General features: G+C 29.1%; 1 protein-coding gene across 7 annotated transcripts in view; it reads right to left on the bottom strand.

Moving 5' to 3' along the window:
* The window catches only part of LOC100866510 (autophagy-related protein 16), a 163,767-nt gene that overhangs the window by 86,515 nt on the left and 63,544 nt on the right, over positions 1–13,708 (bottom strand). For 2 of the 7 annotated variants that reach the window (XM_086907122.1, XM_086907125.1), the window contains one exon: positions 11,821–12,186. The exons of the other annotated variants lie outside the window; for them this stretch is intronic. In XM_086907122.1, coding sequence (XP_086763248.1) covers positions 12,121–12,186 — 66 coding nt within the window. In that variant the 3' untranslated portion in view covers positions 11,821–12,120. Of the gene's footprint in view, positions 1–11,820; positions 12,187–13,708 lie in introns of those variants that run through there. 7 annotated transcript variants of the gene reach the window in all.

The following is a 13,708-nucleotide window of genomic DNA, read 5'->3' as shown; positions in this document are numbered from 1 at the left end:
ATTTGAAAGATTTCATTTTTAATGTATTTTAATTTACGAAGAAGGGTATGGGAAAGATTTAATTATATCTCAGTAAGCATATTTCTCCTCAACCAGCAATTTAGTAACAAATTTCCTGTAACAGAGGAGAGGTATAAGACGGTCGAAGATAAATTGCTACACCCTGCCACCAACAACCTGCATAAGAAGAAATTGAGTACGATGTGTATCGTGACGGCTTACATGATTTTTAACATATTTGCGATACCGCAACGAGCCCGTAATATGGATAAAAGTTTATTTATCTAAACGGGAGTTTATGATGGCAAAAATGTAGAAATTCTATTCTTAAAATATATTGTGTCACGTAATCGTATATACTGTATAATACAGCGCATTATATAATCATAATTCGATCCATATTTCCATCCTAGATCCAGCTACTTCCAAAGCTGAAGAATTAAGAATAGATATAAAAGAATAATGTATAGATACACCCAGGTGCACAATATTGTAAAATTGATCGTGTAAAATATCTTATTATTAGAATAAATGGTAGCCATATTTCCAACAAATCGTTAAAATTACGATAATAAATTGCATTAATATCTAATAAATGCACAATGCATTTAAAAAATGAAATTATAAAATCAATTTAGTGGAAAAAATACTCGCTGAATATAATATTGAAAGTTATTGAGAATTTCTTTCTAAAATTATCGCAACAAAGTACTATTGATTGATATAATAACTATTTCAACAAAATTCAATTTAAAAAAATCCATCAAATACACAATTCAGTTTATTTTACCATGAATTACGAGACATCCTGTATATCTCTATGAATCACATCAACTTTTAGAGATATATTTTTATTTAATTCTCTTTCTTTTCGAATATTCGATTACATATCCTTGTTCAACTCAACTCTTGTTATCCAATTCCAGCTTCTCTCGTCAGAATTATTTTTAACCTTATCTTATAATTTTTCAACAATACAAATCTTTTTTTGTGACAATGAATTTCTTTCTCTTTCCCTCGGTTCATTCGGATCGTAACGCCCACCCATTAAATAAGCTACCGTCAAATACACGTAGTGAGTATTGCATCGTGCCTTAGACCGATAACAGGGTTAACGTTGTCCCTTGACAATTATTCGTACACGAGTCCACATAACGGCGTGCATTATACGAACGCTTTGATATCTGTCATTGGTAACGCGATGCGCAAACGTCGTGTTGTTGTGCCGTGTATAAGTCTGTTCCTCCGCAGCCACACGAATGATAACGAGCTTGTCGCGTGTGTTTGATTCACCGCGTTGACGGATACGAGTCTAGTGAATTTGGCCAGACCTATGTCACTCGATACACAAAAGCATTTGCTCAATTTACGAGCTTGCATGCAAGCTACCTGTGAGTTAATCGTTGATAAATAGCCAGTGAAAGAAGAGAGTACCGGGTACAAACGATTGTTTGATTATTTGGTTATTTGCAAAGTGTAGATAACGTAGGATAAGTTAATTTCCAGGAATGGAAATTATACAAATTGGATAATTAGAGCGATGCTTTAATAACTGTTTTGACGATTTTAAATTAAATTAATCAAATATGACTATTTTTCACAACTCTTTCGCAAAATTGTTTTTGCGAATTCGTAGATTGTCTATTTTTTTTTTCTTTTTCATTTATTTACGTCGAATAATATTACGTAGATCTGTTTTTGCATCTCAATTTTTACAATCTTATTCGCAGTAAGCAATCTCGCCATACTATTTTCACGTTATTGGTATTTTTAATGCAAGCTTTATCCTCTTGACGTAAAATCGATGTTAATGTTAACCCTGAAATGGTACATCCAAGTCTTTTATCGTGTCAGGATACGAATTTTTTCAAGCTAAATCCAAATATAAGTTTATTTAATTTTGTGCTTTTAAATTAAGTGTCCAAAAGAATATATTCTTTTAATTTTTTGAGAAATTTTAATTATGTGCCACGTCAATGTATCTTCTATAATCAAAAAATCATCGTTTATTTATTAAAATAATGAAAATTGATATAATATTAAAGGTAAATGAATAATCAAAATAACAGAGGAAGATATACACATTTATAAACGTTAATATTTATTTCGAAGTAGATGCTCCATTTTACTGTCCACCAATATCCTTCCTTTCATGAGAAGAGAGAGATCTAAGCACAAGGCTATGCTATGCACGTAATCAGCAATATGTATATGCCGTGATTGATTATGGAACGCATAGGTAATGCAAATGTTAAATAGAATCAGATTCAGGATCCCTAACAGGACACATGCTAATGCGTAATGCATTAAGGAACCTATTCATCGTATAATTATTTGTCTATTAAGAAATTTTAAGTGAATCTTCTTTCCAGAGAAGGAATAAATCGAATACAAGTTTCTACATTGATGATAAACCGAATATAAAACCATTATTTAACAAACTATGAACTATTCAAATAAATTGAAAAATAATGTAATATTATCCTTTGAAACCAAATAAAATATTATTGTTTAAAAATTTCAGTATTCTTCATTTTTTAGGGAATGATTAATGAAGAGAAATCTTTAAATGAAATTACCAATCATAACAATTTTTGTTATTGTATTACAAACTGAAATGAAACAAAATAATATTAATTACAAATAATATCTTTTACGAGCCAGAAACGAGTTATAATCCATCATTTTTATGTTAAACAATGTTGGATGAATTATTGCTAGTTGAGACTTTTTTTTTTTTTTTTTTTTTAATTAAGATGTTAGCTTACGTATCGTAACTGGATGCTTTATTGTTGTACGGAGTTTGCTGATTATTCCTGATACCTCTGCGAGAAAGTTAGTTTAGTAGGGTTGGCTGGCTGGATTGTGAGGGAAATGCTCATTAAGGAACTCGTAGATGGTTACGTTAATTTGTAGGATGAAGAAAGGGTTAGCCGAAAGCCGAGATTTATATTGTATAAGTTGGTACGGTGCAAGTGCTCCAACTTTGTCCTTTTCAACTTGGGTGGTGGAGTTATTACATTCAAGAGCAGTCGATTCTTGAGCTCGAAGAATTTAGTCAGTTTTGTTGCAAGTTATTGTTTTCGTTTTTCACATTAAGTGTAAAGCGAAAATTTTACTTCAATTGGCTTGATCAGAGAATATTTAAATTGTCTTCTTTTGTGAATTTTGTGAATTTTTTTGATATTCATTGGACTTTTTATGCAAAAGGATAGAGAAAAAAATATATGTATATAATAATAATAGGGATAGTGTGTATTTCGAATCGAATTGAAACATCTGCTGCTATTATTGATCTGTTTCACATATATATATATATATATGTACCTTCTATATATACATAGGTAGTTCCATAGGTAATTTCAGCAAGTCATACTTTTATTCTGAATGAAATTAATGAAAAATTATGTAAGAAAATACTTTTTTTTTTTTATGAATTATCAATCATTTCGAAGAAAAATTGCATTTTAGTCTTTAAATAGCCACTTTTATTTGTATCAATCTCCATAAATTGATTCTACGAATAGTAAATAATTTACAAACTACTTTTTTCAACGTGCAGTTGAAAAAAATAAATTCTATCATTACAGTCTAAATATTTTTCTACTCTATTTATTCAAAATTTAAGATTTTCTATTAAAATAGAAAAAGAAGTGTAAAATTAACATTTCTGAATTAAGTGTTTGAAAGAAAGGAAAGAATATACGAAAATTTGATAAAATTCTATAACGTAAGAAAATTAGGTGGAGAAAATGTTGGATACTAAGACTCTTATATTCATCGTTATTTTGCTTTTTATCGTGAAACTCGATGCTGCAAATGATTCTCTTTCCTTGTTTCGATGAAAGTAAATAAATTTTGATTCTGGACACAATAACTGACTTTCATACAGTGTTCGTGATTTGCAACGCGAATCCTGTATTCCTGATGAGCATCGTATATTTGATTACTGTCGCGTATAGATCTGTTGTACACGTGAGCACCGTTAGGAACACTGACCCTAAACAAAGTTTATCTATTTCATCTAACCTATGATGGTTAATTCGTTTGTACAGCAGGTGAGCATAATGTTTGATAGTGAACATCATATAGCTAATGTAACAAACTGTGTCGACTTTGAAATTGATGGAAAATTCGCGCAGAATATTGTAACAGAATAACACGAAGATACGATATTAGGCCATCTTTTAAATAACGTGTTTCTTTTTTTCGAGAAACTGGTTTAAAATAATGGAATTCGTTATGATAGAAGATTTATACGAATATCATTTTCATGGAAGAATTTAAAAAAAAAGGAAAAATATTATTTCACGTTCAAAAAAATATAGGAATATTTATGAAAGGAAAGGAATTTGTTATGTGGATATTGACACGAATGGAATTTGAAAAATAAAATATTTTTCTAAAAAATATAGAGATATGAAAATATTAGTTGAAAAGAAGGAAAAAGCGAGAGAAATGTTTATAGCGATGTATTATCATAAAATTTGAAATATTTTATAAATATTTATAAAATATTTGAAAATAGGAAAAACACATTAATTAAAATAATACTTTTAATGAAAATTACTAATATATAGCAAAAATATTTATAAAATATTATTAATGGTATAAAATTAATTTCGATATCCACGTATATTGTTAACTACTTCTGAAACGCAACTTTTGTATGGCGTTTTACTCTGTCATGTTTTGATTGAACGTACACAAAAAATTTTATATTTTAATTAACAAGCAAGAGAACTATTTTCCAGAGGTATAATAAAATTTCAGACATAAATCTCGCTATATGTACAGATTTATAAAACGCATTTGATTCGTGTATTGCTTTTTGTATAAATGTCCAATAATCTGTGAAATACTTAGCAACAAAAGGCATGTTTTACATACTGACAGCTGTCATGCATGCTTTTTTAAAGAAAACAATAATCTGGAAGCTTTATAATCAAGTGACACCAATATTCTCTTCCCTTATTGAGATACGTATTCCTTTTTGTTCAATTACTTTTTATTTAATAACTGTTTTGTTTCGTATCGAAAATAAAATTCTTGTCGAAAATTTGAGGATGCATATAAAGAATTAAGTTTAATCCCAGTAATTCTTAATTTTCATAAAACCAATATGTATTATTTTTTAAAAAAATATGAATGCAATATTTGAGATTAAACTTTGAAATTGAAAAAGATGTTCACATTTCTTCTTCGTTTCACACAATTTTTTTTTAAGTTAATTTTAAAAAAAATTCCTTCGTGTCGCTGTTCCCACTACGTCCATTTTACGTAATTTTATAAACTATTTTCTGAATATTTTTCTGCTGCACTATTTCGCGCGAAACGCGAAATTCAGAATATAATGTATAGAAAATATTGCAACCGTATGATGTTTCGCCATTTCGAATTTAAAGCCAATGATGGAACTATGGTCATCGATGAGCGCAATTTGGTAATGGCTGTAAAGCGGCCAACTAGAGAGAGAGTTCTGGCAATAAAGGTGATTTAACCGATGAAACAGAAGTTATGTATATTGGAAAAAAAGATGGAAAAAAAGGCACGAACAGCAAATACTTTTAGAAGTCCACTATTTGAAAGAATTATAAAAGATTTGGAGATAGATAAAAATCAATTATATTAAATTTGAAAATTGTTATAATTACAATCATTATAATATTATCTAAAATTGCTATCTAATTGCATTATTATCATTGTGCGAGAAACAATATTTATATATATAGTTTAAAAAAATAATATTACTGAAAGAGTAATAATTTATCAAAATTCAGATTTTAAATGTGACGATTATTTATATCATGCATAAATATTGTACAAACGAATAATGAATGAATAAACATATTAATAATTTTGAAATAAAATTAATGACAAATTTTCAAACATAATAAATTTTTTGGTTATCATTTTTTATCACTCCAAATTTTTGAATCAAAATGAAACCTTTATTATATCAATTATATTTGATATCATTAAATATCGTAAGTCATCGGACATTTTTAATTTTTATTGATAAAACAAAGTTAAATTTCAAATAATAAAATATTGTTAAATCATTATTTTATTTCGAAAATTAGAAACGTTTGATCAATTTTTTTAATATCCTACATATAAAAATAAATGATTTAATAATTGACGCAATATTATCAATGCGATGAATGAATTTATAAAATGCTAATAAAATTACACTGCCGCATTAATAAACAGAAACATGTCAATCTTGTTACGTGATATTGAATAAAATGGTTGTATAATGTATAAAGAGTTTCCTGCAAAAAGCAAATCAACTGTTTGTATAAAAGAGATTCATACTTTACGAAAAATAAATCGATTTTTCAATCTATATTGCACAAAGAGTATTGTAAAAAAAAAAAAAAAAAATTACAAAAAAAAAGATTAATCGAGTTTTCAAATATTACCATATTTTTCATGTTTATCCGATTTTTCACCTGCTGACTATCAATTTTTTAAATGTTTGAATAATTTTCTTCACCAATATTATTTGAAAAAAATCATTAAAATCTGAATTTTATTTCTTAGTGTATCTATGTCGCTAGTTATATTTAAAAAGAGGTAGAACTTTTTTCAATATTTTAGCAATCGATGCGTTATGAAATCACAAGAAACCAACACATCGAATGGAGATGAAAATTCTGAAGAAGCTACAAAAAATTTTAAAAAACTCATTGGCTTTTTCACACTATCTCATCACCTAGATTCGTGATCCTTAAAAGATATTTAAAACGAGAAAATAAATTTTATTTAATTTATTAAAATAATTAATAAGAAAAATTGAAACTCATCAAATATTATCTCATTAATTCAAGAAATGAAAAGTAAACTTCAAAAAATTCTCATTCTTTTCAAAGTTTAGTACATTAAAAATTCATTTGAAAAAAAATTTGCAAAAATATAATATTATTGTGTTAACGTAAAAATCATTCAAATGACTAATTGAATTTCTTTGTATTTGTATTTTTTTTTTTTTAATTGTTATTGAAATTGATTGAAATCGATTGTAAAGAACTTATGAACTGTGAATATTCGTTTCGTTTCTAAACGCTATAATATCGATTATAAGAGAGAATTGGCCGGATCGGTGTGAAAATCGTTAGTTGCATCTTCGATGTAAATCCATTTTCATTCATCGGAGGAAGAGAATGGAATTTCTGTTGTTACAGTTTCATATTGACTCTTTTATTTTCAGCAACTTTGGAATAAAAGATTGATACGATAAATTAAAATAGCGCGAATTAATTGAAAAAGTTTGCATTCGGAATCTAGGTCATTCGTCAAATTCTACGTTCGATCTGTTACCTTTCACTTTATAAAACCTACGTAAAATCCTAAAAAACTTTAATTTTGCTAAAAGAAAAAAAAATTGTAAATTTTTACTTCAAATTATAGTCGAATATTATAACGTTTCAATTTCATTCTTAATATGAAATTATTATAAAGATTAATGAACAAAACATCAAATTTTGAATATTAATATAAATTTTCAAGTGTAAATTCTTATACACGATTATTATATATCTTACACGCAATAGAAAAATTTCGTAAAAATTAATTTCATCGCAAAAGTAATTACTCCTAATTATTTATTGTTTTTTTTTAATTTTTTATTATTAATAATAAAAAAAAATTGTGCCAATTAAGTCATTCGATCTCTTCGTATAACGAGTCTATAAATGGTCGAAATTTTCGTTACTATCTCTTCTCACTATCTTTTCTATTATTAAAATTCGGCCACATTTGTACCATTTTCCATCCATGCTGGAATGCGTGATTACTGTTATTGCAATCATTACCGTAGCCATTATGCACGTTAAACAATGGGTGAAAATATTTTACACGATCGTAAAAATTTTAGCCACCCCTTAATAGTGAAAAAGCAGGAAATTTTTAGGAATATTAAGGAAATAATTGCATAAATGATCCGTGAACGCGCGGGTTGATGATAAAAAATTTTCAAAGGAAACTGTTCAACGTTAGCCACGAAAAAATTTATTTTCCATTCATGCATCATCTTTTCAAGCTTCCAGGATTTTTTCGCTGTGTAATGAATTAAACCTCTATTCAGTTTACTTAGAAAGAGTTAAGGTTATGAAGATTAATGTACGCCAAGGTAGAGTTATTCTAGTCCGTGGCTACCAATGTGTTAAAAAGGCAAAACGAGTAGAAAAACATGTTTCTATTCACTCGTAAACTAGAGTACCAAGGATGAATGAATCCTCGTAATCATTTTAATTATAATTAAATTGTAACGTACACGGAAGGGCGAAATTTCAAATATTAATAACGCTACGAATAATAATTTGCTTTTACGAACGTAATTACTGTTTCGTCCTAGAATTAAATAACTACATAAAAAAGCAACTATTGTTAAATTTAAAATAATAATTCAATTTGAAATTATAATTTCATTTTCTATAGATTGATTCTCCGCTTATATAACCTCCTTTGTCAGAAAGATTTCCTGCATACATAAAAATCTACGAGAGAGTTATACAAAATAATCTTAATCAGCAAATGAAGAAAACGATTTGTCTAGCAATAGGCGCAGAAACAAATTTTGCTCTAAAAAAAAGAACGTATATCCAACAAATTTTCGAATTCAATTTTTTGTCGAAATATAAAAGAGTTGTGTTTTAAAAAATTTACCACCTATTACCACAATACGATTTCAAACATATCCTGCACGTTTAGTCGACGATATAAGACCGGTATCGCGAAAGGTCCAAGGCTCGAGTGCAATATCTGTTCCATGTAAACGAGATAGAAACAGCGGCGCTCGTTAAACAAGAACAAAGGAACGCGGAGCATGGAGTGGAAGTCGCGTACTCGCAATTTCTATTATTAATCATTCATACTAACCGTTGAAACGCGTTTAACGCGCGAAGAAATTAACAAGTCGCGATGAAACAAGGGTCAGATGGGAAGAACAACGTGTAACGTCGTGTTTCATCATACGTGGTTCTTCGAAAGCTCCATATACCGAGTATACGGTACTGCAAACGAACGCACACACACACATGCATGCACACACAAAAACACGCGTATCGAGATACGGTGCGCGCGTTAATTAGTACTCCATAAATCATGCGAACAGTACTGGCTTCCACGAGCTTGATCAACCAAGAGCATTTACCTGTGTTAATTTCGTCTAGACTTTAGACCAGGATAATTCAAGCTACATCCGAGAACGCAAAAGATATTTCCTTCCCGCGTGTCGATAGGGGGAGTAATTATAAAATAATCCGACCATTATTCGATCTTGTTAAATTCTTAGGACTCGTAAAAGTATTATTTTCGAACGATGAGGCATATTAATCGAATGATGGAAATATTCAATGAAAAATTTTTTGCACTTTATTTTATTTTATTATTCATTATTGTTTTCGTATTTCGTTAATTTTTATGTTTTATATTTAAAAAAAAAAAGAGAAATAAATTCATAATATATTATTATTAATAAGATTTTTTAATTAAAATCTTAAACTGTAATTTAATTATTTGTGGCATTTTTTTATACGAATTGAAACTTGAAAAATATGCAATTTTGGAAAAGTTATGATTATACCATTAATTAAGTTGATTAATGGATCGAAGAAGCTTATAAAATAAGGTGAAAATTATTTTAATTAAATTTTGATTACTATCATATAACATATACTAATTAACTCAATATTTTATTTCATTATTATACACATGCTGTGTAATATAAAGAAATAAAATAATACTTTTACTTTAACATGAATAATTCTATTAAAGGGTACAAATCTAATTAGCAATCTCAATGAAACTAAAAATACACCCTATATTTTTCACAAAATAAATCGATATTTTATATTTATAGAAACAGTATTTTATATTAATAGTATCAATAACGGAGCAGATACTCTCTCTTGCTTCAGAATAACCTGATAAATCGATTTCATAGTCTAAGAATATCTATATCGTGAAAAACTTTATAGAATGGTAACTACCAAGTCATTAAAACTTAACTTTTCAGTTTCGATTCACTCCGAGTCCACTTACTTAAGAATTTAGCATCGCGAATTTATAACTTGTTTAAAAATAATCCCAAGCAAAATATTCATCAATATAAGAGACGATAGAGCAATCAGAAATAATGTTGCGAAATAAAGCAAAAGGATGTGAAAAAATACGAAATCGCCGATTTATCACGGCATCTTTCGCCTCCCATACCCTGAAACCTGATATTCAACACCGAATGCGAGATAATCGATCTTCGATAATTACCACCCCATAGAAAACACCTCGAGGAATTAAACGTGATCGCGTTGTTTATCCGTTTGATAAATAACGAGTAATGAGAATTTTAGGAAGCAAATCGTCGTCGTTAGAGACATAGCTTCGGGTATTTCATGGCTAATAGCGATTCGTGTTATTATATTTCAAGTATTAAAACGAAGGTAAGCGTACAAACCGATCTAGATAACGTACAGTGAGACGCAAAAGTCGTCGTATAAAGAGAGACCAAGTAATGAGTTACCTTATTAAAATTAACTCAAAATTGTAAATTTTGTGTGTGTGTATATAGAGGATTTTCACTTTGAAGAGGTGAAATCCTTTCGATTTTTTTTGAATTACAATTTTATAATTGTATGAGACACAAAGGGAAAATTTGAATGTTCTAAAAAATATCGAAACTTGGAGAGTTGATTTCGAATAATAAATTATCTCGTCCATGATCAATTATAGATTTTGAACGAAATTTGAAATTTAAAAACAATTATTTTAATTATTTGCTAATAACGGCCAATTATTATTGATAATTAATGTTTCAATTGATGTTATATTTCTGTTTCGTCAAATTAAAAAAATTCGAGACAAATATTTAAAACTACTAGAGCATTATAAAGGAAAATAATGAATCGAAAAGATGTGTTTGTTCAAAGAAATAAACGTATACTTCTCCGTTGAAAATTTCTCCCTGAAATAAAATACTGAAAACTGAATGAGTTATTAACCTAATATTTTCATCTCAATTAAAATAACAAATAATTCATTTCGTGAATATAATACATCAATTTACTTACCTGAATGTATTCGTCATTCTAAAAATAAAAAAAAAAAAATTTATTGAGAAAAGAAAATCTCAAAGTAGCATAATTAAAAAATTCTTTTAAATACCCACGTCTGTTCCACCACGTGCGCTTCATTAACAGATCAAAATTTTCGAATCGAATGAATATCTGTTCGCGTACGAATACTTTTGTCCCTCACTGTATATGCATACATCTCACAGAGATCACAGATGTATATCTCATAGAGATATAGCGAGGATATTCGTTCCTCCCCCGTGATTTCTTGCCTCACGGCACCACGTGAAATAGAGCCGATGTCGTCATCAGGAGGAGAGGAGAAGGTTCACCTCGTACGTTCACGCTCTCATTTAGAACGTCCCCGCAATTAGAATTCCAATTAAAGCGTTATCAAAGCTTTCGTTCTAATTATGCGTACCTTGACGAGCATTAATAATCCTCGTCGTGGCTTGGTATCACGGCCAACACACAATTTTCTCCAACGTCTTATTAAATCTCGGCTTTTCGAATCATTGCCAACGTGGACAGGCTCCTAAGCGCTTTTATATAAGGTATTTAAGATCCTGGCTTTAATTAAGATCGGATTCGGAATTTTTGTTTCCGTGTCCAATTTTTGCTACGTGGCGGTGTTAAACTGGAAGGACAGGTATTAAGAAACATATTATAATTAAATTGTGGTGTTTTGATTAAATTTTTATTAAAAAGAAAAAAAAAAGGAAAATAAAGGAAATTAAACGATCTATTTGAGAAGAAGAAATTTGATTGGAATTATTTATTTGATAGAAATTAATTTCGAATTAATAAATAAATAAGATGTTAGGATATTTTATTAAAATTAATGTTGAATTAATGAAAAATAATTTAGAATAATTCAGAAACGAATACCTTTGAATTAATAAATTGATAGTTTATCTTAGATATGATATTACCTTTGAATTAATAGCTTAATGGTTTAGAATATCTTTGAAATGAAGACTTCTCAACTAATATATTAATAGCTCGCAACATCTTAGACATGATATTTCCTTTGAAATATCATAGATTAATAGCTTAGCATACTTGCTGAATAAATACCTCTGAATTTATAAAACAGCAGCTTAGAATGAATCTGAAAAATGAATATCTTCGAATTAACAAAATTAATAATACAAAACGTACCATTATTAAATTTAAGATTTAACATTTAAGGTCTATTAGTAAGTTAATGTATTATCGAAACGGATATTTAAATGAGAAGAAAATTTAATCAATGGGTGTATAATCAAATAAGTTTCGATCCTCTACGCCGCATTGATTTCTCTCAGGAAAGTTAAAGGTAAACTCGTGACAAGTAACAACTACCGGCATTAAGTCACGTATATATATCTAATAGAAAATACAGTTGCGGTGAGAAGAACGCGGAAATGCTTTCTCGACTCTCTGTCAAAGGTACCTTAACAGAAATCGTGGAATTATTCATGAACACCGGCGAAAATCGTTATTTGTTTATTACTATTGGCCAGATCGGCTCGGTGAGTCATTTTCGTAATGAACGCGATTCTGTTTTAAAAAAGAGGGGAGGGAAAGAAAGAAGGGAGTGAAAAAAAAGGAGTAACTCCGTAATTCAACGAATAGAGTGATTGCTATGCAACTCGTACCATTTACGGGAGAATAGATAGATACCAGATAGAAACTGGAACCGGTTACGAAGACGAATTATCATCTGTCGTAAATGCAAATATGACAATTTTCGGATTGTGAGGTAATAGATTACCGTCTTGCGGGTACAACTTGTTTAAAAGTATCGTGTTACCTGTCGTTAACGTGACAGAAGACGTAGGTGTAGAGAATTCAAGCTGGTGATTTCAAACGTTGCAACAGGAAAAATGCTAGTGTATATGGAATTAAATGATAACCTGACAAACTAATAATATTCTACAAATTGATGAGTCACAGAATTGATAGATTATATGTTAAATTACATGCTTTTATTTTATTATCAATCTAAAATTATATTTTATGAGTGATCCGACCAACGATTTATACAAAATAGATTAAAGCAGCCTAGAAACGATAAAGCCTTTCATCTTGAAAATTATTTGTTATTATATATTTATTATTCAGTCTATTATAAAGAATTACGTGTCTTTTCCTATTCTATTATATAAATAATTTTAATTGTTGCATTATAAATCAAGCAACTATAGTAATTATTACTAAAAAAAACCTCACAAATTATTCTCATCGACCACACTAATATCGTGCCATCAATAATCAATTAATAAAAGTGATTCTAAATATCATCTTTGCTTCAATTTCTTTTAATAATAACGTATATCAATCAATTTTCAACAATCATATTCAGTACTCCTATACGGTAATCGTTTATTAAAGTGCAAATGCATAAACGACACTGAAATGGTGGAGACGAACCGAAATGAGTTCATTGCGAATGGATGTGGCACGCAACCGATCGTTTTTCACGTTGCATATACGGCCCTGTGCACATTCACATCCACCATTCCATTTTTGCAGCCTCTAGGCAACGCTGGTTCAGGTTATGGAAATAAGATGACTAACGATTCGCTTCCTCAGCAACTATGTAGGGATCTACTTTCTACACATCGGCAATAGCAACACTAGAAATTCGG

The sequence above is a fragment of the Apis florea genome, unplaced genomic scaffold (genome assembly GCF_048593485.1).
Source record: "Apis florea isolate Af1SG1 unplaced genomic scaffold, ASM4859348v1 contig_2748_pilon, whole genome shotgun sequence".
NCBI classification, from domain to species: Eukaryota; Metazoa; Arthropoda; class Insecta; order Hymenoptera; family Apidae; genus Apis; species Apis florea.
Note: the sequence above shows the minus strand (reverse complement) of the source record. Positions and strands in the feature narration are given on the sequence as shown.